The 25,742-nt window shown below is 37.1% G+C and overlaps 2 protein-coding genes across 3 annotated transcripts; both read left to right on the top strand.

Moving 5' to 3' along the window:
• The first annotated feature begins 1,491 nt into the window (after window positions 1-1,491).
• LOC144294784 (olfactory receptor 52H1-like) lies at window positions 1,492-7,554 on the top strand. Its single transcript, XM_077866740.1, has one exon. The coding sequence runs from the start codon at window positions 6,539-6,541 to the stop codon at window positions 7,484-7,486; it is 948 nt and encodes a 315-aa protein (XP_077722866.1). The 5' UTR covers window positions 1,492-6,538; the 3' UTR covers window positions 7,487-7,554.
• A 95-nt stretch (window positions 7,555-7,649) lies between these two features.
• On the top strand, window positions 7,650-24,429 carry LOC144294783 (olfactory receptor 52D1-like). 2 transcript variants are annotated; one of them, XM_077866739.1, is made up of 4 exons: window positions 7,650-8,763; window positions 10,093-10,247; window positions 15,525-15,667; window positions 16,586-24,429. In XM_077866739.1, exon 4 carries the CDS (start codon window positions 20,105-20,107, stop codon window positions 21,053-21,055), a length of 951 nt encoding a protein of 316 aa, XP_077722865.1. In that variant the 5' UTR covers window positions 7,650-8,763; window positions 10,093-10,247; window positions 15,525-15,667; window positions 16,586-20,104; the 3' UTR covers window positions 21,056-24,429. The 2 variants fall into 2 exon arrangements, with proteins under 2 accessions (XP_077722865.1, XP_077722864.1); XM_077866738.1 differs by lacking the exon at window positions 7,650-8,763 and having other exon boundaries at window positions 8,770-10,247.
• The last annotated feature ends 1,313 nt before the right edge of the window (window positions 24,430-25,742 follow it).

The raw sequence follows: 25,742 nt of genomic DNA, 5'->3' as shown, positions 1-25,742 counted from the left end.
CAGTTTGTATTTGTGAGTACATTTACGAATGAGTGTCCTATTGTTTTTGGGGGATCATAGGGGTAAGCACTCAGATGTCCACCTACCCTAGACACCACAGAGGGACACAAACACAAAACAGATTTGAACAGTTATTTTTTGGATTGGATCTTAAAATAGTCCTTCTTGTAACCCATGGGCCAACCATGGATATCCCTTTCTCTAAAATAGGGCAGAAGAAAGATATTCACATAGACAAACTTAGCATAAAAAAGAGAAATAAAGTCAAGGTTTGGATTATAATACCTCATGATCAAGATATTACCGAAAGTCCTGTCCTGTGTTTAGTTTAGTGCTAGAGGAGATGGAGCTTGTAGAGACATTGGATGTGTTATTGCAATATTCCTAGTCTTAGGAGAGAGAAGAAAAATGCTCCTCAGTCAATCAGAGACCAGTAAATAAGGTGGTAGTAGAATACTTGCTAAAATGCAAAATCTTATTCAGGAACCTGTAATCAAAGGGACTGTGATCAAAGAGTACTAGTGCTAGGAGATTAAAGAGAATGTATAGTTAGTGATGCCTGAGAAGTTCCAAGAAGGCAAACGTAAAGCCCACAGACCTTTTTCTGTATCTAGAACTTTGAAGGTAGGTGAGGAAGGTGTACTAATTTCCCACATCTAGCTGAGTCCTTCCTCCCAGACCATCTTTCATCACTGTGCAGTGTTTGTGGATTCATTCCATAGGTTTGTTTGGTGGGAGCCTTCATCCAGTTTGGAAATATTTAAATAAGGGAAGCAAGTTTTCATGCGTTTCTAGATCTTTAGTTTTCCAAGTTTTATGTGGAGGAGCCTACTTTATATTGTTGTGGTAGGCTGAGAGGACATAAGACTGAGGGAATGGTGAATAAATGAGAAGATATTCACAACACTATTTGAATGATCAAGTTAATTAGTATGAAGTCCACTGGTCTCTCTGGCACTCATTTATTCAAGAACCTATTGAACACTCTGTGACACATTCTATTCTAGGGATAGAACAGTGAAATAAGCAGACGTGATATATATCCTCTTAAACTTTATCACTTATTAAATGAGAAAGCAAAATAAAATAAAATAAAATAAAATAAAATAAAAATAGTGTGATAAGTGCTCTGATTGGATAATGTGGAGTGCCAGGAGTATACCTGGGGCATTACCTAATTTGGATATTGTTCAGGAAAGCTTGTTTTGTGCTATAGATGAGAGAAAGTTTGCTAGAGAAAGAAAGAAAATGGACGAAGCTGAAGAAACTTTCTTTCTTTTTTTTTTTTAATTTATTTTGTATTGGTGTTCAATTTACTAACATACAGAATAACCCCCAGTGCCCGTCACCCAGTCACCCCCACCCCCGCCCTCCTCCCCTTCCACCACCCCTAGTTCGTTTCCCAGAGTTAGCAGTCTTTACGTTCTGTCTCCCTTTCTGATATTTCCCACACATTTCTTCCCCCTTCCCTTATTTTCCCTTTCACTATTATTTATATTCCCCAAATGAATGAGAACATATAATGTTTGTCCTTCTCCGACTGGCTTACTTCACTCAGCATAATACCCTCCAGTTCCATCCACGTTGAAGCAAATGGTGGGTATTTGTCATTTCTAATAGCTGAGTAATATTCCATTGTATACATAAACCACATTGAAGAAACTTTCAAGACCAAATGTAGGTGGAAAAGAAATCAGATAAGAATATTCCTCAAAGCTGAAATTTAAATTGGGGTGACACACTCAGTGGACTAAAGTTATCTCATGTTTGACATGGAAGAAGGCTTTATGGCCTCTTCTACTTTGATATTCTCTTCTGGGATCTAGTGTTAGGTAATATTTGTTTCTGACTGAACAAGAAAAATTATTGAAAGTCTTTAAAGTCTTTAAAGCATTGAGGAACTACATGGGTGTCAGTAATGCCATGGTGTTAGGTATAAAACCATGAGTTTTATGCAAATTCTTCAGTTATGAGATTATGCAGCAAGAGATATACAGATGTGGATACTACTCATAGGATCAGATAATGTGTCTTCAAATTAATGTCTATTTGCTTACCTTAGTTGATAGTAAACAAATGGGCATATTTTAAATAATCTTAAAATTATTCTCTAAAATCAGGAGACAAAGTAGAAGCCAAGGAAACAAAATAAAACAGGGCAAACTTGACTTGAAGTTCATAGATATGGAAGAATTTGCTGGTGTTTCAGCAACTTCATCACTCCTCTTTCCATCACCCCTCTATTGACCGATAAGTCCTATCAATTCTGTCTCCTCATCTTTCTGAAGACAATCTCTTCTGTTACAGTAATGCAGGCTGCCATTTTTTACTTCACTTCAGTCATGATCATACTCAGTCCCTTGTTTACAGAATGGGTTCCTAGTTCATCTGGGTACATATTAGGACTTACAAGTAATGTTCAAATAAAGGAATATATTTAGGTTTCACAAAATAGTTTAACTAGCTTTTAAAATAAACTTAGAACATTTTCGGGCTTCCTATATGCTCAGAAATCAGTTGTATCCTACATGAATTACCTGCTCTTTAAATATGAGAAGATATATTTGATGAAATTGTCTAGTTTGGGCACCATTCAGAGGGAGATAGGTCTCTGATAACCTTTTTATTTTATATAAATTGGTTTACTTAGGTTGTATGATTATTCATCAATCATGTTTGTTTCTGTATATTTTCCCAAGTATCTTAATTTTACTTTAATTGTCAGAGCATTATAAGGGACTTCAAAATACCATTATTGTTTAAAAATATATCTTCTTTGTCATTAGAAAATTTTTTGTCTTTTTTATCTTGATTTTAATCATTATGCTTATGTAATTCACTTGTGACTTTAGAGAATTCTACTGATTACATTTTTTTTTTTTACTTTTTTCTCTTTTTAAAGTAATTGATTTCCAATTTTGGATATTTAATATACTTATATTAATTACTCTTATTTCATTGATAATGTGTTTAAAGATTTTTTTCAGAGATTTTATTTATTTATTTACGAGAGACACAGAGACAGAGGTAGAGACACAGGTAGAGGGAGAAGCAAGTTCCATGCAGGGACCCCCGTGTGGGACTTGATCCCAGAGCTCCGGGATCACGCCCTGAGCCAAAGGCAGATGCTCAACCACTGAGCCATCCAGGTGTCCCTTAAAACTAACATTTTGAATCCTAAAGCAACATCTACTAGTTTTCGAAGATTTGCCATTTAGTGAATCTTTGGTGCTGTTCTCTAGTCTGTATCTACCTTTTTGTCTTTCTGCCTTATTTGATATTTCCTGATTGTTTACCTAAATATATTTCTTAAAAACCTCATTCTCATACACATTTCAGGCGCATATACTTTTAATATAAGCTAGAGGTTTTATTGTGATACTGTTTACATATATTCATATATGATGCATATATCTTTTTGATTCATGAGGAATTTTTTAATTGTGAATCCAACTACATATTCTTCTGCAATAAATAAGAAATAATTTCCAAGCCTTTTGTGGAATTATCCAGTATTGTCTCACCAATCTTGATTCCTCTAATTGCATATAGTATAAAAATTACAACCAATTTTGGAGCTATATATTCTGTCCTTGGGTGTATTTATTCTTGAGCCAGCAAGATACTATGTAGTTTAGTCATGTATTTGATTTATGTGTGTATGCATTTAATAAATGCATTCAAGTTAATCATGTCATTTTATTGTTAATTGATAAATCATATAATCCTTTTTCTTATCATTTAAAATTTTTCTTTACACATTTTTTTTGCTATTTAAAAACATTCTGAAATTATGTTGCCCTTTAAATATTACCAGCTAACCTTCTCTGTTTTATTCCAGTTTTAGTATGTGTCCTGCAGAAGTAGCACTATTTTGGCATCTTTTGATTCCTATACACATAGCTTTACCTCATTCTTTTTGAAAGCCATATACTATTACATTGTATGAACATACTGTAAATGTTAAAATAATTCCCATATAAAAATTAAACTGATGCTAGCTTTTCAATTTTTATTTTCATATTAAAATTTCTCTCAAATTTCATATTATAAATGTTGCTGCTGTGAATATCTTTTTGCCATTTTAATTTATATAATTGTATCTCTAGATCCTATATTTGGAACTTCTGGGGCAATGGATATGTGCATTTTATGTTTTGATACACATTGTCAAATTAGTATCTAAGAATGTTATATAGTAAACCCTTCTAAAATAGTTATGACAACTCTTACTTCCTCAGACCCTTCACAGGATGTATATTATCAATGATACCATTGATCATTTTAAGTCTTGATTGATAAATAATATACCTCATCATTCATGTTTATATTAAGTTTAATTATTTACGAGACCAAAAATATTCTACATATTGTTACACATTAGAGTTTCTTCTTATATGACCTGGTTATTCATATCCATTGTTACTTTTTCCACTTGATCACAGGGCTTTGCTTTAGGGATCTGTAAGAATACTTTAAATAAATGTTAATGGAATTATATATTTTTCATTTAGATTAGTCTTTAATTGTGGTGCTTTTGTCATGGAATTTATTGTCTCCTGCTTAATTATCATTTCTCTGTAATAGTTTGTTCTTCCAATTTCCATATTTTGTCCTTCTTTCTTCCTTTAGATGTTATCTGGGTGTATATGTGGTAGGGAATATGAGATGCGGGTGAGGTGATTTATAGATAATTTTGTGAATAGGGAACCAAAATCCTGGATCCTGAAACCTAGCTAAGGCTTCTCTATGTGTCTCTGCTATACCTGTATCTATTTTTAAAGAGGTGGACTCCATGTAGATTTAAGCACTGAAGATATTTACTGCTGCCAATGGTCAGCCTTGCCATTTCTTCTTATCTGGAATTATAGTCTTTCCATTTTCTTTTCTTTCTAGTTGGGACAGACTTTACATCATATCTGCCTTTAATTGCTCAGGGAAAATCGGTGCATTTGAGTGAGAATGCAGAGGTCTTGATGAGAGATGATAGCATGTAGGATAGAGCAGTCAATGCGAGGATAGCAATAAGTTGATGTAAGACAGAATGAACACTTACTTGTAACATGATACTTGTTTGGAAGATGAGCAAGATGATTGTGTGTGAAAGAATAGGATTGAGATAATTTCAAGGCTTCTAGACTAAGAAACCGTGTTATACTATCATTTGCTGAGTTGGAAAACATTATAGGAGAAACAGATTTGAAGCAATGGAAAGAGAAATAAGATAGTTTGAAATATGCTGAATTGGATGCACCTGTGGTATTTCTAAGCTAGCAGGCATTGAGTAAGTAACTAGTTCCAAACCTGAGGGGAGAGAAATATCTGTAAAATTATAAACTTCAGAATCTTCAACATAGGAGACACAAAGTCATGGCATTTGGGGATATCACCCAGATGGAGTTTGTTGACCTAGATAGAGTAGCAGATATAGAGCACTACAGAATAACAACATTCAAGAACAGGTAGAAAGAAAAATGAGAGACTACTGAAGTTGGAGAAGATATTTGTGTGTCATGTCACAAATAGAAGACTTTTGGGAAGAGGTCCCGACTATTTCAATGAAATCTCACAAGAATGAATTGTTACATAGATTAGATAGGGGCAAGAATACTGGGGTATAACTACCCAGAGACTGGGCTGCCCCTGCTGAGATATCTTCTGTGAGAGTTGAGAGGAGGATTATATTCTTTCCTTGAGACCAATCTGACATAGTAAGCTAATGGAGAATGTCTTTTCTTGGAAGATTTTCCAACCTGGGAATATCTGAAGGCAGAGTAAACCACCTAAACCATAGCCTTTAGGGAAGAATATATTTTGTTTCCTCTTTAAGCTGGTGAACTTTGCTACAATACTAATGAGAACCAAGGTAAATGTCCCACTGTGGAGAAAGAGCAGAAAAGAGACTGCATGGTCTACTTCAGAGTTAGACCCCTTGAGACTCTACAGTTGTTAGTCCAGTTCACTAGGGCTGGAACTTTACATTGAACTTGTGCCAAATCCCCAACTAGCCATTGTCTCTCCACCTAATAGTATTTTGAGCACCTATTTTCCTAGAAAACTTCCTGGGGAACAGCGCGGGTGCTCAGCATTTTAGCGCCACCTTCAGCCCAGGGTGTGATCCTGGAGACCCAGGTCGAGTTCCGCGGCGGGCTCCCTGCATGGTGCCTGCTTCCCTCTCTCTCTGTGTCTCTCATGAATAAATAAATAAAATCTTAAAAAAAAAAAAAAGAAAATAAAAACAACTTCCTGGGTTCCTGGTAACTAGGCAGGTCTAAAAGTATATGACTGGGGTTATGTGATTTGTATCTCTGGGAAAAATTATTTTGATACCTCTCTTAATATGACTTAAAATTCCAAGTAAAAGTTTAGCAGGTGTTTATTAGCAAAAAAAAAGTGACAAATGATAGTCTGTCACTTCACAGAGCTGCAAATAAGTGGATAATACTGAAGTAGGTTCAGAGGTGGACGTCTATAGATCACTAGCAATCAGCCATGAAATTTTTATTTCCAGGCTATGAGGCACATCTAATCCAAGACCATGGTGGCCACATTCAACTTGAGCAGCTTCAATCCGGGCCCATTCATCTTACTGGGAATCCCAGGGCTGGAGGAGTTTCATGTCTGGATTGGGATTCTCTTCTTTATTATCTATCTTGTGGCCCTGGCGGGCAACAGCATCCTTCTCTACCTTATTTCCATGGAGCGTACCCTTCATGAGCCCATGTTCTTTTTCCTCTCCATGCTGGCTGCTACAGATGTCATCCTGTCTAATACATGTGTACCCAAAACATTCAGCATCTTCTGGCTAGGTCCTCAGGAAATCACTTTTCCTGCATGCCTTACTCAGATGTTCTTTCTCCACTACAGCTTTGCTATGGATTCTGCTATTCTGCTGGCTATGGCATTTGATCGCTATGTTGCTATTTGCTTCCCCCTAAGGTATACGAATATTCTCACCCGTCAGATTATTACTAAGATTGTAGTGGCTATTGTCAGCAGGAGCTTTTGTATCATCTTCCCATGTGTCTTCCTATTAAAGAGACTGCCTTTTTGCCGAACACTCTTCATTCCACACACATACTGTGAGCACATAGGCATAGCCCAACTAGCCTGTGCGGATATCTCCATCAACATCTGGTATGGATTAGCTGTACCTATAATGACTGTCACATCAGACTTGATCCTTATTGGCATCTCCTACGGTCTCATCCTTCGTGCCGTCTTTAACCTTCCATCTCGAGATGCCCGCAAGAAAGCCCTCAACACGTGTGGTTCCCATGTTTGTGTCATTCTTATATTCTATACACCAGCCATGTTCTCTGTCCTCACCCACCGTTTTGGTCACAATATTCCTCGCTCTTTCCACATACTGACTGCCAACCTCTATGTAGCCATCCCTCCTGCACTCAATCCAATCATCTATGGGGTGAAGACCAAGCAGATTCGGGAGAAAATCATCTTACCCTTCTTCTCTAAAGGGAATTAGTGACATGAGATGGAGAACTTGGGAAAGAAAACAGGTAACTATATTGACTTTGGAATGTATTTCATTTTTTTTACAGCTAAAATATCTACAATGGTGATTTCAATACATATGAAGTCCTAAAAGTCCTCTATGTGTTGGAGGAATCAATAAGACAAGGTAAGGAGGCAGATGTCAAGAAAGGCAACAGAAAAGGTTGAAGAAGATGTGTCTGCCTGCAAAGATAGATCAGAGGGAAATTTCTATTTCATTTTGAGTTAGATTTCCAAGACTTATGGGATAGAATAGTGATCATATATAATGTAGATGAAAAAAGTAGAATATTACTCTTAATTAATAGGTTAAAAGAGATGACCAAAAGGTCTAACAATTTGGGATAGTTTTATTGAATACTTTCCAGATGAGAGTTAAAGCTAATGGCAAATGATTACCTTCTTTTGGAATCATCCAGGATGATTAATCATCCAAAAACATGGTTTTCAAACACCAATGAGTCTCATAACCACCTGGGTAATTTGATATGCTTGCAAAGTCTCAGGTTTTATCCTACTTCCATGAGCCTCTGTGTTCTTTAACAGTTCTCTAGGTGATTCTGACACCTAAGAAATCGTGGATCCTTCCAAATCAGAAAAGTCCTGGTCCTTTTAAATACCCATAGACTTGGTTCTTCTAGTAATTTCCTGGGCTTGGAGTAACATAGCTCTCTTTTATGCTCCCAATAACTGTTTCTTGCTTAGTATTATTGATCCATCTTAAAATTCCACAACTTTAAATCTCATATCATCAAAATACATTATCAATTATCTCTACTTACTATAGTCTTTGAAGGATTTCACTTCTGGCACAATTTTCATCATGATTATTGGGGATTTTAATGAACACAGAGAGGATCCATTAATAACTTGGTGTGATAGACTGTATTCTCTAAAGATAAAGACAGAATACTATATTCCATCTTCCATGCTTTTCTGCAATGTGAACTTGCCATTCCACATTTTGGGTGGAGTCTAATTCTATTTCTCTTGAATCTGGATTAAACAAAGGGGTTCCTTGATAAATAGAATTCAGTGAAAGTGTCATTCTGAGGCTTCTGAGGTTAGGTCACAAAAACCTTTGCAGCTTCCATTTGGGTCTCTTGAAATGCTTTATCTTGGCATGCTCCCTTTTGGAACCCAAATACCAAGCTACAAGTATTTTGACCAGATGGAGAAGCCATGTCTAAATATTCTGCTAAAGGACTTCAGTTGAGATCTCAGTCAACAGTTCACAACAACATGTTGGTAAGTTATCTTAAACAGCCTCTGTAGGCTCAACTGACATCTCTCTTTAATGTATGAGAGACTCAAAGAGAGAACTACTCAACCAATCAAAACCAGGTCATAGAACCAAAAAAGTAATAATTTGCTGTTTTAAGCTAATAAACTTAGGGATGGCTAGTTATGCAGCAATAGAGACATGATGCAGAAAGTGGTAACAGGGAGTGGGGTGTTGGTGTAGTAGCAAAAACCTAAAGCATGTAGCATTAGCTTTGGCATAGTCAGCAAGCAGAAGCTGAAAGGGCCTTGATGAACTGTTAATGGAGGCCTGAAAGACAGTGAGAAAATTATTATTGGAAGCTGGAGAAACAGGTACAAGTGCTATGTAATTATAGGAGGTTTGAAAATATAATAACCTAGAAAGTAGAAGATATACCTAATTAACCGATGCATTTGGCCATGGGGATTGTGAAGCAGAGTATTGAAAATATCAACATTATTTTTATACCACAGATGATTAGGTACAGATAGATGTAAGCTAAAGTGAAATTATTCAGTGTTCAAGCATAACTTAGAGTAAATTTAAAGGAATCATAGTTGGCTAAATGCAAATAAAAAGGAAATCTCCTTCCAGCCTTTCCAAATGACAAAGACTCTCTTTGGAAAAAAAAAGAAATGTCTTCAGGGTGTAATATTATCTCTAAGACAGGACTGTAAACTCCTTTGCTTAGAGTAGAGAAATATTTAAGGGTATGCCTAATAAATCTTCTCAATTAGACAAAGAAGCTTCCTGGAATCTTAAGGACATTTTCCCAGAGAACCATAACTCTCAGACAAAATCAAACAGGGAGAAAACTGGAAGATATTTGTGGGTAAGATTTCTGTCTAATGGAGTAAAACCTAAAAGATTTGTAGAAGACCACAATTTTTAAGAGAAATGTACGCATGTAAGCACCATCAGCTTGGACCAAAAGGAACGGAATTGGTGCAAAATGAAAAGGGACTTTGGGTCTCCAACTTCATAGGCAGAAAGCAGATGAAGAAAAGTACTCAGATGTAAACATAGGTCACTACTCAATGAGAAGCAAAGATGACAGAATTCAGAGCCAAATACTCAGAGGTTAGACAAAAGCCATGGAGAATCATTCCCAGGGAGCAGGATTGGGTCCTTTTTAAGAAACTAGTGATATTAATCTCTGGCTGGATTTTAGAAACTCTAATGGGCTAGTGACTGTAATACGAATCTCTCAATATTTTACATATAAGGATCAATTGCAGCTATCCATCTCAGCATCACCATGGTGTGTTGGCTGTGTAAATGGAAGATTTCTTTCTCATTTCTTTACTTCACAGGTCTTCAGATTGAAAGGAAGTGCATTCAAGAATCTGTATACAAGAAACTGAATTGAAGGAGCCCTATTCACACTTTGTCCTGATTTAGAGGCTGAGGTCTTAGACTTTGAACTAGTCTTGTAGTGGGAATGAAATATTGGGATCTTAGGGAAGAGGTGAACATATTTTTTGTTTTGTTTTGTTAATATTTTTGTATGTAAAAAAAGATCGGCATTATTATGACCTAGAGTGCAGTGTTGCAAGTGTTATTTTCCAAAGATAGCTAAAACAATATCATGCATCCTATACACTTTGCAATATGGTCTTGCCACTTGTCTAAGAGGTGTGGTGTAATTTTACTCCCTTCTTATCTGGGCTGGCCTTAGTGACTTCCTTGAAAAAAAATGTAATCAATATTACATTTCAGGATATTCAAGGCTGGATTATAAGAACCCTTACATCTTCCTCCTTGGTGTCTCTGGATAGATATTTGCATTTTTGGATGCTCTTCTCTACAACACAGCCACCATACAGTGAGAATCCCAGACCGCATGGAGAGTTCATGTAGTTCACAGTCTAGCTGAGCTACTAGTTAATAGCCAGAATTAATTGCATCAATTGCTTAGAGATAACTGCAGATCTATCCAAAATCTGATTGCATGGGCAGCCCCGGTGGCCCAGCAGTTTAGCGCCACCTTCAGCCCAGGGTGTGATCCTGGAGACCTGGTATCAGTCCCTCGTCGGGCTCCCTGCATGGAGCCTGCTTCTCCCCTCTGCATGTGTCTCTGCCTCTCTCTCTCTCTGTGTCTCTCATGAATGAATAAATAAAATCTTAAAAAAAAATCTGATTGCAGCATCAATCAATGCATCTGATTGCAGCATCAATGATTGCATCTGATTGAGAGAAAGAGAGAGAAGGAGAAACCCCAAGCAACAACCTGCCCAAATGATCTCAGGAAACCTACAGAATCATGAGATAATAAATTGTTTGAAATCAGTACTTATGGGGGTATTTTGCTATGCAATAATAAATAACTGGAACAACTAGATTCTCAGTACTCTGAATTTTTCTCTAAAGATCTTGACCATCCTACTTCACCTATTTAATTCCTTAGAAACAACTTAGAATTTGTGTTCCCACAAATATATGCAGATTATTAAAAATCTAAATATTAGGCATTCAGTTCCTGATCCATCACCTCCTATTTTTCCAATTCACTTTTTCTTGAATCTCAGTCCAATAATCTCTCCACTTCTTCAATTCATTTATAATAAATTCATTTTATTACCTTTTCATATTTCCTCAATCTCTTCTTTTCTCCCTTCCTCCTTACCAGCATTAATTTTATAACTCATTCTTAGAATTTCTGTTGAGTACAAACTATTTCTCTCCTTTAACCTTCTTTCCCTTTGTAACACACTCACTTCACTGTGCTTTTCCAGTAACTTTTTTTCTAAATTGACTGTCCACTCTAGGTCTGCAGCTATGGGATAAAATTGTAAGTACACTGACTCGCCTTATTTTAAACTTACCATTGCTAAAATAAGAATGTTTTTAGTTCTAAAGAGACCACAATAATTTGACAGTGACAGGGAAACATAATTTTACTTAGATAACAGATATAAATTGGAACTTTCCTGGGCAAGCTGGAATATACAGCTTCCTAAGTTTTATAACTCATGGTAATTATATCATATTTCTCTATTTCTTCTCATATTCTTTTTTAAAATTTTGTTTTGAGGTTGTTGAGTTTTTTTAAGTCCTCAGACTCTAAGGTCCCTTGGGGCACATAGCTGTTCCCTAGGCTGTGTGAGTGTCTTGGGCAGTTTTTTGGCTCTATGTGCTGTTTGGCCCCGCCAACTTTCAATAGATGAAGTTATGCCATCTCAATGCCCCAGAGTCTTCCAAGCCCTTCCTGGTCCCAGACAGAGTGCCAAGCACACAACAGTCCTATTTTATTCTGCTAAGGAGCCTTTGAATGAAGTGTTATTACTATCTCCATTATATAGACCAGACAACCAAGGCCCAGAGAGGGTATCACATTGCTCAAATTCACACAGCTAGAAAATGGGGGAGCCGGGATATTAACCCACACAAGCTAGTCTCAAAGTCCATGTTCTTAACCACTAAAACTTAATGCTTGGGGAAGGCCCAGAAAGGGGTATGGATTCAGTTTAAAATGCTATGCACTCTCTTAGTTACTAAATTTAGTTTCCTGGAAAAAATATTTCCTGGCCCTTGGGATATGTGTGTTGGTGGGGGTGCTGTGTAAGCAGATCTCACTAGCTTTCCTTGGCCATTGGGAGTGTCCACCTCCCAGTACCAAAGGTCTACAGGACTGGGTCACTTCCAGTCACTCCTGAAGGCACTGAGGCCGTGACCATTGGCACCCAAAGATTCCTCACAGATGCAGAACCACGACTGTCACACTACCAGTGAGAAAGCACCTTTGCTGCCTCAGTGTCCATGCCCCTGCCTCATGTCCATGCCCCTGCCCACGGTCTCCTGCAAGCTCCTCTGCTCATTGACAGCCCAAGTGCCCTGTGGGACAGGGGCCGGTGAGTGGTAGGAACCTGCCACCACTTCCAGAAACAGATTAGCGCCTGGGATCCCTGGTGCCTTCACCTGAAGACCAGTGAAGTCATGAGATTTCAGCTATCCAATTGGCTGGCTACTCTCCAAGCTTCTGTATCCAATTTAAGAAACAGGCAGGGCAGGCTGGAATGGAATGGAGATTCTTAACCAAGAGTTAATGGATCAGCCTGGATTTGTAAATTAAATGGACCAGGCTAGACTTCTAAACTTCTAAATTAAAAAAAAAAAACTGTATATATATATATATATATATATATATATATATATATATATATATACATATACATATGCACACACACACAAAATGTGGCCATATTAACATGAAGATTGATTTAGAATATGAGTGCTTGGGGAACAGACCTTCTGGGTTCTCCAGACAATTAAACTATTGAAGTGCCTGGCACAGGGGACTTCTGAATCTTAGCATTGTTATCTGTAAATGGAGATGAAGAAAATACCTTAGTGACGTGCCCAGTACCTGCATTTTCAGAGAACATCTCAGAAAATTCTAGCTATGTCACATTTGACCACCTTCATCCATTTTTCTTCCACCACCAACCACTGCCAATGATCTAATCTATACTCTGTCCGTGAGCTTGTTTTTTTTTTTCTTCTATTCCATGTATAAAACAGAGAAAGATCATATGTTATTTGTCTTTCTTGGAGTTATTTCATTTTTCATTATTTCATTTAGCATAATGATCTCTGGTTCCATCCAAGTTGTTGCAAATGATTTGATTTTATTTTTATTGCTAGATAATATTCCATTATATATTTTCCATTAGATATATGTACTATAGATATATGTAGATATGTATATATTTCTTCATCCATTGATCTGTCAATGGACATGTAAGTTGTTTTATTTCTTATGTCCACAAAGTCTTATAGCAATTGACAAATATCAAGTGTAGTTTTTCTCTGTGCAGTGATTCAGGGACCCAGGTTGCTTGTAACTTGCAGTTCAGTGATGACAGTATGGCTTCCTTGTCACTGCAGCAGATGAAGAGAAAACATAGAGCATACACACTAGTTCTTAAATATTTTAGCCTAAGATGACATTTGCCACTTCTATTCTAATGTCATTGGCCATAAATAGCCACATGGCCCCCTCTAAAAATATCAGGAACACTTTTATATAGACAAAGGAGAGAGAAACCAGATAGATTTGAGAATCAGAAATCTCTATTACAGAATCCAAAACAATCTTAACTTCCTGTGCATCTCTGATCTCATCTACTCCCTGACTTACTTGCTTTTGGCATGCTTGTCTTCTTGAATCTTCTCAACTATACCAAGTATATCCTCTCTCAGAACCTTGATGATCTACCCACTGTCATGGCCTAGGTTTCATGCCATAGCAATTAAATCAGCGTGGTTGTGGGTAGGATTAAGACACCAGCATTTTTTAAAAAGTTCTCAGGAGGTTCCAGTGTACAATAAAGTTTTGGAATAGACTTATGGTGTAATTAATGACTCTATTTTACAGATGAAGAAACTAAGGGCCTGAAAAATTAAACAGCCAATTCAAAATGTCTCAGCTGGTAAATGTCAGACCTGGGATTCAAATCTACATCTCTCTCATTTTAATTTAATTTATTTTCAATAAAATAGATTCTTCTGTGTGGCAGGACTAGATTAAGAGAAATCACTTTTTAAGTTTATACTCGAATTACTTTCTAAAAATCTTGAACCAATTTACACACCAACTTGCATGAAAAAAATCACAGATATATTATAAATATTATTATGCTCTGAACATGTACTTATGGTTCAATACCCATGAGTTAGATACCTAGGTCTGGAGTGAGGGAGGGTGAAGAAGGATAACTAAGATGTTTGCAGTTCTGTGAGATCTACCTGGTGAGTACAGTTGAAATGAATATGAGTCCACCTTGTCCACTCTTCCTTAGAAAGCTATCTTCCCATGGTTCAGATATACCCTAGTTTTGATAGTTTAAAATGACAATCCAGCCTGGGGAGGAAATGCTTTCATAATTTATAAGAGTCTCTCCTGACATAATCAATCCAACATATACTTTTGCATCTTCCTTCCAGGCTACCTAGATACTTGGCCTGAGTGAGACTTTGATGAGAAATAAATAGAAGTATTTCAAAAGCCCACCATATCATTCCCTCTGTGCATAATAGAAGAATGTATCTTACACTGGACTGTAACTAACAATACTTTTGAATCAATAGCTTATCATCTGATCTAATTAGATAAAGGAAAAAAGACAAAGAATTACCCTAATGAGGATACAAACTGTTAAAGGGAATTAAACACTCAAGCTCCAGGTCAATGTGGAGAAATTCGGAGTAAGCAAAGTGATTATTTTCTTGAGATCATGTAATATGTGGCATTGAATTAAGAACCAAAGGGAGCCATACAAATTCCAACTCAAGGTATACCTCTTCCCAGTCTATCCTCATTCCATGTCATCTCCTTTCTCCCTGAATATCCCTTCACAACCATTTCACACAATTTGGCTACATGTTTTTTGTTGTTGTTTTTTTAAGATTTTATTTATTTATTCATGAGAGACACAGAGAGGGAGAGAGGCAGAGACACAGGCAGAGGGAGAAGCAGGCTTCATGCAAGGAGCCCAATGTGGGACTCGATCCTGGGTCTCCAGGATCATGCCTTGAGGTGAAGGCGGCGCTAAACCGCTGAGCCACCCAGGCTACCCATGTTTGTTTGTTTTTATCTAAGTGCTGGGAAGATATTAACTTACTGTAGGACAGTGATGTCCTTTCTCTTGCCTTAAAATAATGTCCTTCCTTTAAGAGAAGACTCTGATATGATTGGTGTGTCTCCTTAGGGATCTTATTTGCAAATTCACCTCTCTTTAAGCAGCTGGGACCTTTGGTGCTCTGAGCCACACCACAGCCTCTCTAGGTCAAAAAAAAGGTGGAGATAAGAGACACCAAATCATATGTCCAGGAGTATGTTACTTGTGCCGAATCAAGATTTTTCCAGTACAGCTGACCATCAAGGGGGTGAGTGTCAAATGGATGAAATTGATAGAAAAAAAGGTTGAGGACAGTTCTGTAAGATTAGGAGGAATGACCAGGAAGATACAGGGAAATGACAAACATACAAAGATATCTATATCCTTGGCCACTCCAGAAGTTATATCAGATTGTCCCCTGACTCCATTATAAGAAGTACAGTTCCTTGAATTCCTCAGGTGTTTGCATAGCCTCAGTGCATATTAAAATGTATTATTGGTAAGTCCTTCTTTTCTTTGCATTTCAGTCCTTCCTGTTGCAATTAGATATTTTAGTCTCTTGCTATTTTCCTTATGGACTCAAGACAAGCCAGGAAGGTAGATCTCTGGGAACAGCCTTTCTTAAAGTAATGATGAATTCAGAATTTCTTAATAATAGCTGCATCTTGTTATCACTCATATCAACTTGGCAGGAGTGATCTATCTATCTATCTATCTATCTATCTATCTATTTATCTATCATCTATTATCTATCTATCTATCATCTATCTATCATCTATCTATCTATCTATCTATCTATCTATCTATCTATCTATCTATCATCTATCTATCTATCATCTATCTATCTATCCATCCATCTATCCATCTAATTAGAGAGTAAACTTGTTCTTGAATATCTAAAATCATCACAGAGAGCCTAGGGAATCATCAAACTCATCTGATTTTTAACCTCACCAGGGTCCACGTATAGCTGGCACTTTTTCAATCCAATTCTCTAATCCTGTCCAGTAATTTAACATGCAGGAAACTTAGAAGCCCATCAAACCAGGAATCTCTGTTACAGTATCTCCAGGTTCTATTGTCTTTTCAGGGGCAAAATCAGATGACTGTCTTATTGAACAGCCTAATAGAAGTTCTTCCTTTAACTCAAATAAGATACATGTTTTTCTTCTTTACTGTCTCTTAGTAGCAGCACAGAATATACTCATTCCTGTTGTACTGAAGGATCCCAAATACCACAATTGTTTCTTGGTTCAAAAGGGAAATTACTGAGGGGAACTCAATGACATTGTCACATTGATGCGATTGGGATCACTGAAGAGCCATTCCATCTCAGATCTTGTGAGAGTTTACCAAACCCAGCTAACTGAGAAGTGGTCTTGGATATCTCTGAAGATAGTTCTTAATTTAAAAGTGGATGAAATCACAATGCCTTCACCCTTGGATTACAGACTCAAGAAAATCCAGTGTATCTTTCAACATAGGAACTAAATGAAGTTTCCTCTTCTGAGAGGCAAGTACACCATTAGCCCAATGCACTCTTAGATGTGCAAAAGTATGAGAAATGTCTGCATTATAACAAATGCATATTAAATTACAAACTGTATCATGTACTTTATGTGATTTTTTCTAATTCCCTGACAACCTTATGAAGTATCACCTGAATTTTATATTAGGAAACTGAGAACAGAGGGGAATAAGACAAGTAACAAGTAACTGCAATCAGGATGCATTTTGAACCCAGGCATTCTGAATTTAGTCTCTGATCTCGTATTTTGCAGACTACATAAAAAAGGTGACAATCCTAGGAAGTAAGTTGTACAAGAGATGTTTGAAGCATTTGAGGAAGACTCAGATTTGGAGACTTAAGTTTTATTTCCTTTGTGAAGCTTTCTTTGAAAAAGATCTGGCTTATGTATCTTCTTCATAGCATACATCAACATAGCATTTCCACACATATATTGGATATTATTTGATTAATTATGTCTTCTCATTAGCAAGCTTAAAGTATCATGGAGCATGCGTATTCTTACTACTTAATATTATAAAAAATCTAGAAGAGTATCTGGTATTTATTAGACTATCAATAATGTGTTTTTTGACAAAGTAGTAAAATGAAGGAGCAACTTTAGAAATTATATTAAATTCATAAAATTGAAAACTTAGGACACTGAAGAAGAATAGTACTTCTCTGATGTGGATTGTTCACAGATATTGACTTAAGGAAAGGAGAAATTCTCAGACTCAGAGGGTCTGAAATTGAAGATGACTGTCTCAAAAAAGCATAGATTTTCTGCAATTAGAGTTGTACAGGCAACTTCCCCATGATCACTTTTCAAGATAACACATTTGGGAGCCAAGCATCATAAAATTATTGAACTGTTCATGTTTTGTAATTTATTTCCCAAATAGATGACAAGATTATATTCCATTTATTTAACTATTGTTTAAAACCACAGGTATTTCCTGGATAGAAATTAAAAAATATTTATACTTTCCAAGATGAACATTGAAATGTTTATAGTCACTTGTTGTTATAACTTGATTATTGAATTTTTGAGAATATAAAAAATTATAATAGAATTATAATAAATTTTATTTTATGGCTTAAAAAGTTAAGCAAAATAATAATTGTACTAGTAATTAAAAGTTGTAATGACATTATAATCTATGTGATTTATAGCTATAATAATTGTTAGCATGAATAAACTTGCAGTAGCACCTGAGAAATGCATATTGCAATTAATAAAACAAACAAAATTAGTTGGTCTTTAATAATACAATTGGGTATGAATAGGGGATTGAATAAAGGATATTATTTTTAATTATTATAGAATATTTTATCTTGTCTTAGGTATTTCCACATTCTAAAATTCTTTTGAGGAGAGGACAATTGGATCAACTTAATGTTAATGTCCCTTCTAAAACAGAAGGTCTTTGAGTCCCAAAGACTGGACTTCAATAAGATAAAAATGATGACTTTGACTTCACCCACAAAGATCTCTCAAGGCAAGATGGCTCCAGGAAAAGATGCCTTTCTCACTCTTTTCTTCTTGGCTGTTGGCATAATCTCAATCTATGGCTTAGTCACTCCTAGAAACCTTCCCTTATTTTAACCTACCTGGGAGCCCTGGTTTCTGACTTTCTACTTCCCTTCCCATGGCATGCTTCACTTGGAGACTTCGGGGAGCACAAGCCTCTGTGGTTTCTGGCCTGATTGGTCATATCAGGGCTCATACTTTAAGGCAAACAAAATAGATTCACGCAGGTATGTTTTATAATCCAACTAAATTATGAAGCCAGTCAAGAAAATGATAGAAATTTATTACATAGGTAGATTAGATTAGACTACAAATTATTGAAGAGCTAAATAGGAGCACCTCCTGGAGTATATTGAGTGAAAACAACATGATGGGCATCATAGATATGACAAGAGAAGACCTTGTCTGACCCAAAGGAAAACCATTTTTCAACTCTGGTCACTTACAAAAGTCTGTTAAAAAATTCATTTGCTGTGTTCAATCTTTTATCCATTTACCTGTTAAATGTTATTTATTGGTCTTATGTATATAAGGCATTAATGCCAGTTGTAGAAAAAAATGAGACTCAAATTTCATAGTGTAATGGGGCAAAAGACATACGCATAATCATAGTTTATATTTCCTAAGGACGGTATGCTGAAGATGTATGACTGTCTCTCCACAGCAGCAGAGATCATAGATGAGCTTCATAGAAAGGAAAATATTCATGTGGGTTTTGAATAATATTAAGTAGCAGCTCATCAGGTGAACAATGGGAATAACTATTCTGTGCCCCCAAAAGCAATACATGAAAAAGCATGCAGATACGATAAAGCATGATGTTCGACATTTCAAAACACATATGGCTGGAGCATGAAGTAAGTAGTGGAGTAGGATGGTAAACAATATGAGATAGGTGGGTAAAATCCAGGAGAGCTTTGCTTGCCATAGCAAGATCCTAACAGGAAATGGAACTCACATCTACATTAGGAAAATTCAGGACAGTGTAATACAGAAACTGTTTTCAAAGATGTGATTAAGCATAGAGAAGTCACAAGTGCTTGTGAACTTCCTGCATTAGTGACAGCAAGCAGTCTTATAGTCCCTTGGACTAAAGGGACAAAAGGACATGGTTACCAAAGCCAGAGAAGGATATTTACAGAGATAAAACCAGCTTGCAGCAACCCTATCGGGAGAGAGCCAAAAAGAACAAATCCCTGACCTGCCTTTAATCCTCTCTCGGTGTTAACCACCGTCAAATCCAATCAGAAGTGAGAAAGCGAGGGAGTCTCTGGATATGGTCCAGTATTTCAGGACCTACAACATGATGGGAAGTGAAGAAGGGTAGACCAGAGGAGGGTAATACAAGGGATTCTGAAAACACACTAAGGAAGGTTGTCTTTGTATTATTATTGATGATTTTCACATGATAGAGCCCCTCCACAGCAATGTAGAGGCCTCACTGGAAGATGGAAGCCCTAAAAGTAGGCATATTACTTAGAAAGCTGTTTTAATACCCCTACGCAAGAAATGAGGAAGGCATGAATTGGAATAGAATTGGTGGGAATGAAAGAGAGGCAAGAAATTGAATGGATATGTGGGAGGAATAAATTACATCAAGGATGATTCATTTCATTTTCTAAACCACTTTTAGGAAGATAAGGCCTTGTGTTCTCTTCATCATTATGCTTTCTGCATCGGTCACCAATGACACTGCCTTCCATCCCTCCACATTTATTCTACTTGGAATCCCTGGGATGCAAGACCAGCACATGTGGGCTGCCATACCCTTCTGCTCCATGTATATCCTTGCTCTGGTTGGCAATGGCACCATCCTCTACATCATCATGACAGATAGAACTCTGCATGAGCCAGTGTACCTCTTCCTGTGCCTACTTTCTATCACCGACCTGATTCTCTGTTCTACCACACTGCCCAAAATGCTAACAATCTTCTGGCTCAGGTCCCACATAATTTCCTACCATGGCTGTCTCACACAAATGTTTTTTGTTCACACTATCTTTGCCACAGAGTCAGCAGTTCTACTGGCCATGGCTTTTGACCGCTATGTGGCTATCTGCCGTCCGCTTCATTATACATCCATCCTCAATGCTACAGTGATTGGGAAGATTGGTCTGGCATGTGTGGTCCGTGGTCTTCTCTTTGTCTTCCCCTTTGTTATCCTCATCGAACGCTTACCCTTCTGTGGACATCACATCATCCCCCACACCTACTGTGAGCACATGGGCATTGCCAAGCTGGCTTGTGCCAGCATCAAGCCCAACACCATTTATGGTCTCACTGTGGCACTTTCAGTCACTGGCATGGATGTGGTCCTCATTGCCACCTCCTATGGCCTGATCCTTCGGGCAGTGCTGCGCCTACCCTCCAAGGATGCCCAATTCCGAGCATTTAGCACTTGTGGAGCTCACATTTGTGTGATTCTTGTTTTCTATGTACCTGCCTTTTTTTCCTTTTTCACCCACCGCTTTGGCCACCAAGTACCTCCTCATGTCCACATTGTACTTGCAAATCTCTACCTTCTTGTGCCCCCTGTTCTCAACCCCCTGGTCTATGGCATTAATACCAAACAGATCCGTCTGAGAATATTTGGCTTTTTTATGGGAAGGAGGTAGCTGGACTCTCTATGTACCCCAAGGATCAATGGTAAAAGTTAAAATTAATCTGTCACCTTCTCTAGTACATCTTATCCTTGGACTAGAGGTATCGTGTATTATCTAAAAGTTTTTGAAGTATTTAGAACAACACATTTATACCTGCTAAATCTACAGAATACTATCTTCCTGGAAGGCTATTATGTGGCTTGTTAATGGGTCTGTAGGTTTTGAATCATTGTGGAAAGTGTCAGGAGGCATTATAGTAGTACTTTTGACAGTAAGAGCCAGTAAGTTATTCCATGTACAGAACATCCAGCACTGGAAAGAGGAAAAGTGACCCCAAAATATGTACTCGCTTATAGCTTCAAGATATTGAGAATAACACACACACACACACACACACACACACACACATATTGATCGATTGATTGCTAGCACTTTCTTAGACCAAGAGTGCTTGCAGTAAGAGTATCAACCCTAGACCAGAGATGGGCTGAGGCAGCCCAGGATACTCTGGATCTGGCATGAGATTTAAACAGATGGAGAGGACTGCTAAGTAACTCTTTCTAAGAAGTCTAAAAGGAGATGTATCAATGGGAAAGCTGTAACATGAGTTTCTCAAAGAATAGCTTCAAAAAATGACCCTTTGTAGGTAATATATTCAGTTATGTCTGATGATCTTTGCATTTTCCCCCTGATACTCTCTGAGTGATGAACTTCATCTGTAAATGATTTTGTGGGCTACTATGGAGGTAGTCTGACCTTTAGTTTGCCTCACTTAGCCAACAATGCTTTGTGCGTATACAAATTCCCCAGACACAGAGTTTCCTGCTAATGCTAGCCAGGGAAACTCAGGTTAGTCAGAGTTGAAAAGTATCTTTCACCAAACAGCTGGCCTTCATGCTTTGGCACAGGCTTACCTTCCATAGAATCTGAGGTGTTTGTTTTTAGATACTTTAAAAGGAATGAAAGCAATCAGTCTACCCTCATACACAACACATCAATCTTTTCCTGAGCCACTTTTTCATTGTATATTGTCTTTGATAAGAAACTCTCCATCTTCTAAGGCATTTGTGCCACTTTTCAACTTTAGTATCCATATCTATCTTTTTCTAAAGTCTGAGATTCAACTTACACAGACTCTATTTAGTTTGTAATGTGATGTTTGAAGCATAACAGTCATATAAGCAGTGATAAAAATTTTATTGTGCTCTTTTATTGTGCCTTTGAAGTACTTACATTGTACAACCATCAGCACTATATATTTCCAAATATTTCATCACCACAAATAGAAACTCCATAACTATTAAGCAATAACTCCCCATGCCTACCTCTATCTCTAATCTCCTAAAACACAAAAAACAGGCCTTTTGCAAGAACGTTGGAGAGACTGTTCATTTATTTACCCTTGTAGTTGAACATTCATTCAAAAGTATATATTGAATATCAACCATGTACTAGGTACAATAGGTATTGTATTTTTTAGGTTAATAAGACAGTGTGTGATTTCAGGAAATTCATGCTCTAGGGAGAAAGGAAATAAAGTAATACAACAGAATATGGCATTTGCAGTGAAAAGATGTAAAAGATACTATTGGGGGGATCCCTGAGTGGCTCAGCAGTTTAGTGCCTGCCTTCAGCCCAGGGAGTGATCCTGGAGTCCCTGGATTGAGTCTCCCATCGGGCTCTATGCATGGAGCCTGCTTCTTCCTCTTGCCTGTGTCTCTGCCTCTCTCTCTCTGTGTCTCTCATGAATAAATAAATAAGATCTTTAAAAAAAGAGATACTACTAAAGAGGAAAATAAGTACATATTAAGATAATTCTATGTTTTTCTAACAGTGAAATAATCATTAATTTATGATCCATCCTAATACTATGCCTTCTTTCCACTGGGCTGAGGCAAAAAGGTACAACATGTTTGTATCTTGGTTTTAATCTTCTCATGATACACATGTCAAATAACTAAACCATCTCTATAAAAAATTCGATCAAAAAGTAATCATAGGAAAAGACAATTAAGTAACTGTGATAACTATTTCCACTGTTAAAAATTATTAAAACTCACCAATTTAAGGCTGGTAAATACAACAAACTATGATAATATAGATTAGTAATAAAGCAAATTAATAAAAGAGAAGAGATCTCAAATTAACCTCGGTTTGTTTTCTTGGCTAGACACTGGACACTTTGTGTCATCACCTGAAAATTAGAACATTTTGGGTGAGCTGTTGCCCTCCAAGAATTGTCTGCTTCTTAAGGTTCCAATGTGTGGATTCCTTAATAATTTTCATTAAAAAAGGGACATTGTTAGCTGGAAACATGTATTCAAGGATCAGTTCCTTGGGGCTTCACTGTTGTGCTGGTTATTAACAAGTACCTGAGAAGTCTCCAGTGAGGATCAGGGTAATCTTTTTTGATGTTGCTAAAATATCTTATCTCCTTTTTTAAGATCATATAGTAGATGGTAAATAGGTGGCTGCTGAGGGAAGCCGATCCTTATCTGTTGATGATAATCCTAAATAGCTGCAGTCAGTATATCATCTTAACTAGCATTATCAAAATAGAAGAGAATGGAATTCGCAACTGATAATGTGTTAACACACAATTAACTTTTAAAGATTTTTAATATGGGATTGCCCTATTAGTATCATATAAGTATCCTATTAGTAAGAATGAATTATGAAGCCAGCACTTCTATAAACCAATTAATTTTTTAAAACAACCAAATTGGGATCCCTGGGTGGCGCAGCGGTTTGGTGCCTGCCTTTGGCCCGGGACGCGATCCTGGAGACCCGGGATCGAATCCCACATCGGGCTCCCGGTGCATGGAGCCTGCTTCTCCCTCTGCCTGTGTCTCTGCCTCTCTCTCTCTCTCTGTGACTATCATAAATAAATAAAAAAAATTAAAACAACCAAATTAACCTTTAAAAAGAAACTTGTCATCTTAAATAAAGGAACAAAGGGTAAAAAAAAAAAGAACGAATTATGAACAGTAAAGATATTAATAAATCTTCAAGGTTCTTGTGCCTGTTCCATGATGTATGTTTCTAATACATTTTTTGTGTCTTTAAACATAAAAATGAATATGTTTTATCTAATCTAAAACTTCATCAAGATAAGAAGCTTTTGCACAGCAAAGGATACAGTCAACAAAACTAAAAGACAACCTACAGAATGGGAGAAGATATTTGCAAATGACATATCAGATAAAGGGCTAGTTTCCAAGATCTATAAAGAACTTCTTAAACTCAACACCAAAGAAACAAACAATCCAATCATGAAATGGGCAAAAGACATGAAGAGAAATCTCACAGAGGAAGACATAGACATGGCCAACATGCACATGAGAAAATGCTCTGCATCACTTGCCATCAGGGAAATACAAATCAAAACCACAATGAGATACCACCTCACACCAGTGAGAATGGGGAAAATTAACAAGGCAGGAAACCACAAATGTTGGAGAGGATATGGAGAAAGGGGAACCCTCCTGCACTGTTGGTGGGAATCTGAACTGTTGCGGCCACTCTGGAAAACTGTGTGGAGGTTCCTCAAAGAGTTAAAAATAGATCTGCCCTATGACCCAGCAATTGCACTGTTGGGGATTTACCCCAAAGATTCAGATGCAATGAAATGCCGGGACACCTGCACCCCGATGTTTCTAGCAGCAATGTCCACAATAGCCAAACTGTGGAAGGAGCCTCGGTGTCCATCGAAAGATGAATGGATAAAGAAGATGTGGTCTATGTATACAATGGAATATTCCTCAGCCATTAGAAACGACAAATACCCACCATTTGCTTCAACGTGGATGGAACTGGAAGGTATTATGCTGAGTGAAGTAAGTCAATCGGAGAAGGACAAACAGTGTATGTTCTCATTTATTTGGGGATTATAAATAATAGTGAAAGGGAATATAAGGGAAGGGAGAAGAAATGTGTGGGAAATATCAGAAAGGGAGACAGAACATGAAAGACTCCTAACTCTGGGAAACGAACTAGGGGTGGTGGAAGGGGAGGAGGGCGGGGGGTGGGGGTGACTGGGTGACGGGTACTGAGGGGGACACTTGATGGGATGAGCACTGGGTGTTATTCTGTATGTTGGTAAATTGAACACCAATAAAAAATTATTTTATTAAAAAAATAAAAAATAAAAGGTGTACAATCATCAAAATATCTATCTTAATATGGATAATGAGAGACCTATCACTATAGAATTATTAAAATTTGGAGAATGCAAAACCATAAGAGACTTTTAATTGTAGGAAACAAACTGAGGGTTGTTGGAGGGGAAGGGGGGGGGCATGAAGTAACTGATGATGGGTATTAAGGAAGGCACTTGATATGGTGAGTACTGTGTGTTATATGTACCTGATGAATCACTAAATTCTACCCCTGAAATTAATAATATAATATATGTGAACTAAATTAAATTTAAATGAAAAAAGAGAATGCAAAACAAACCTAATTATTTCTATTATGCTTTTTTTTAAAAAGAATGTAAGCAAATCTTTATGATAAGTAATGGTCATTTAAAAAACTCAAAGATAGTTTAAGTATCAAGACTTCTTATCATTTTTATTATTTTGAAATCAGGACCTTACTTTGGGAAATATAAAGTCAAGGAAAATGATTAGAGAAGACAAGATAAGAATATAAGACATAAATAACATGACATAATAAAAAAAGGTAATATACTGAGAAC

The sequence above is a fragment of the Canis aureus genome, chromosome 23, assembly GCF_053574225.1.
Source record: "Canis aureus isolate CA01 chromosome 23, VMU_Caureus_v.1.0, whole genome shotgun sequence".
Classification (NCBI taxonomy): Eukaryota; Metazoa; Chordata; class Mammalia; order Carnivora; family Canidae; genus Canis; species Canis aureus.
Note: the sequence above shows the minus strand (reverse complement) of the source record. Positions and strands in the feature narration are given on the sequence as shown.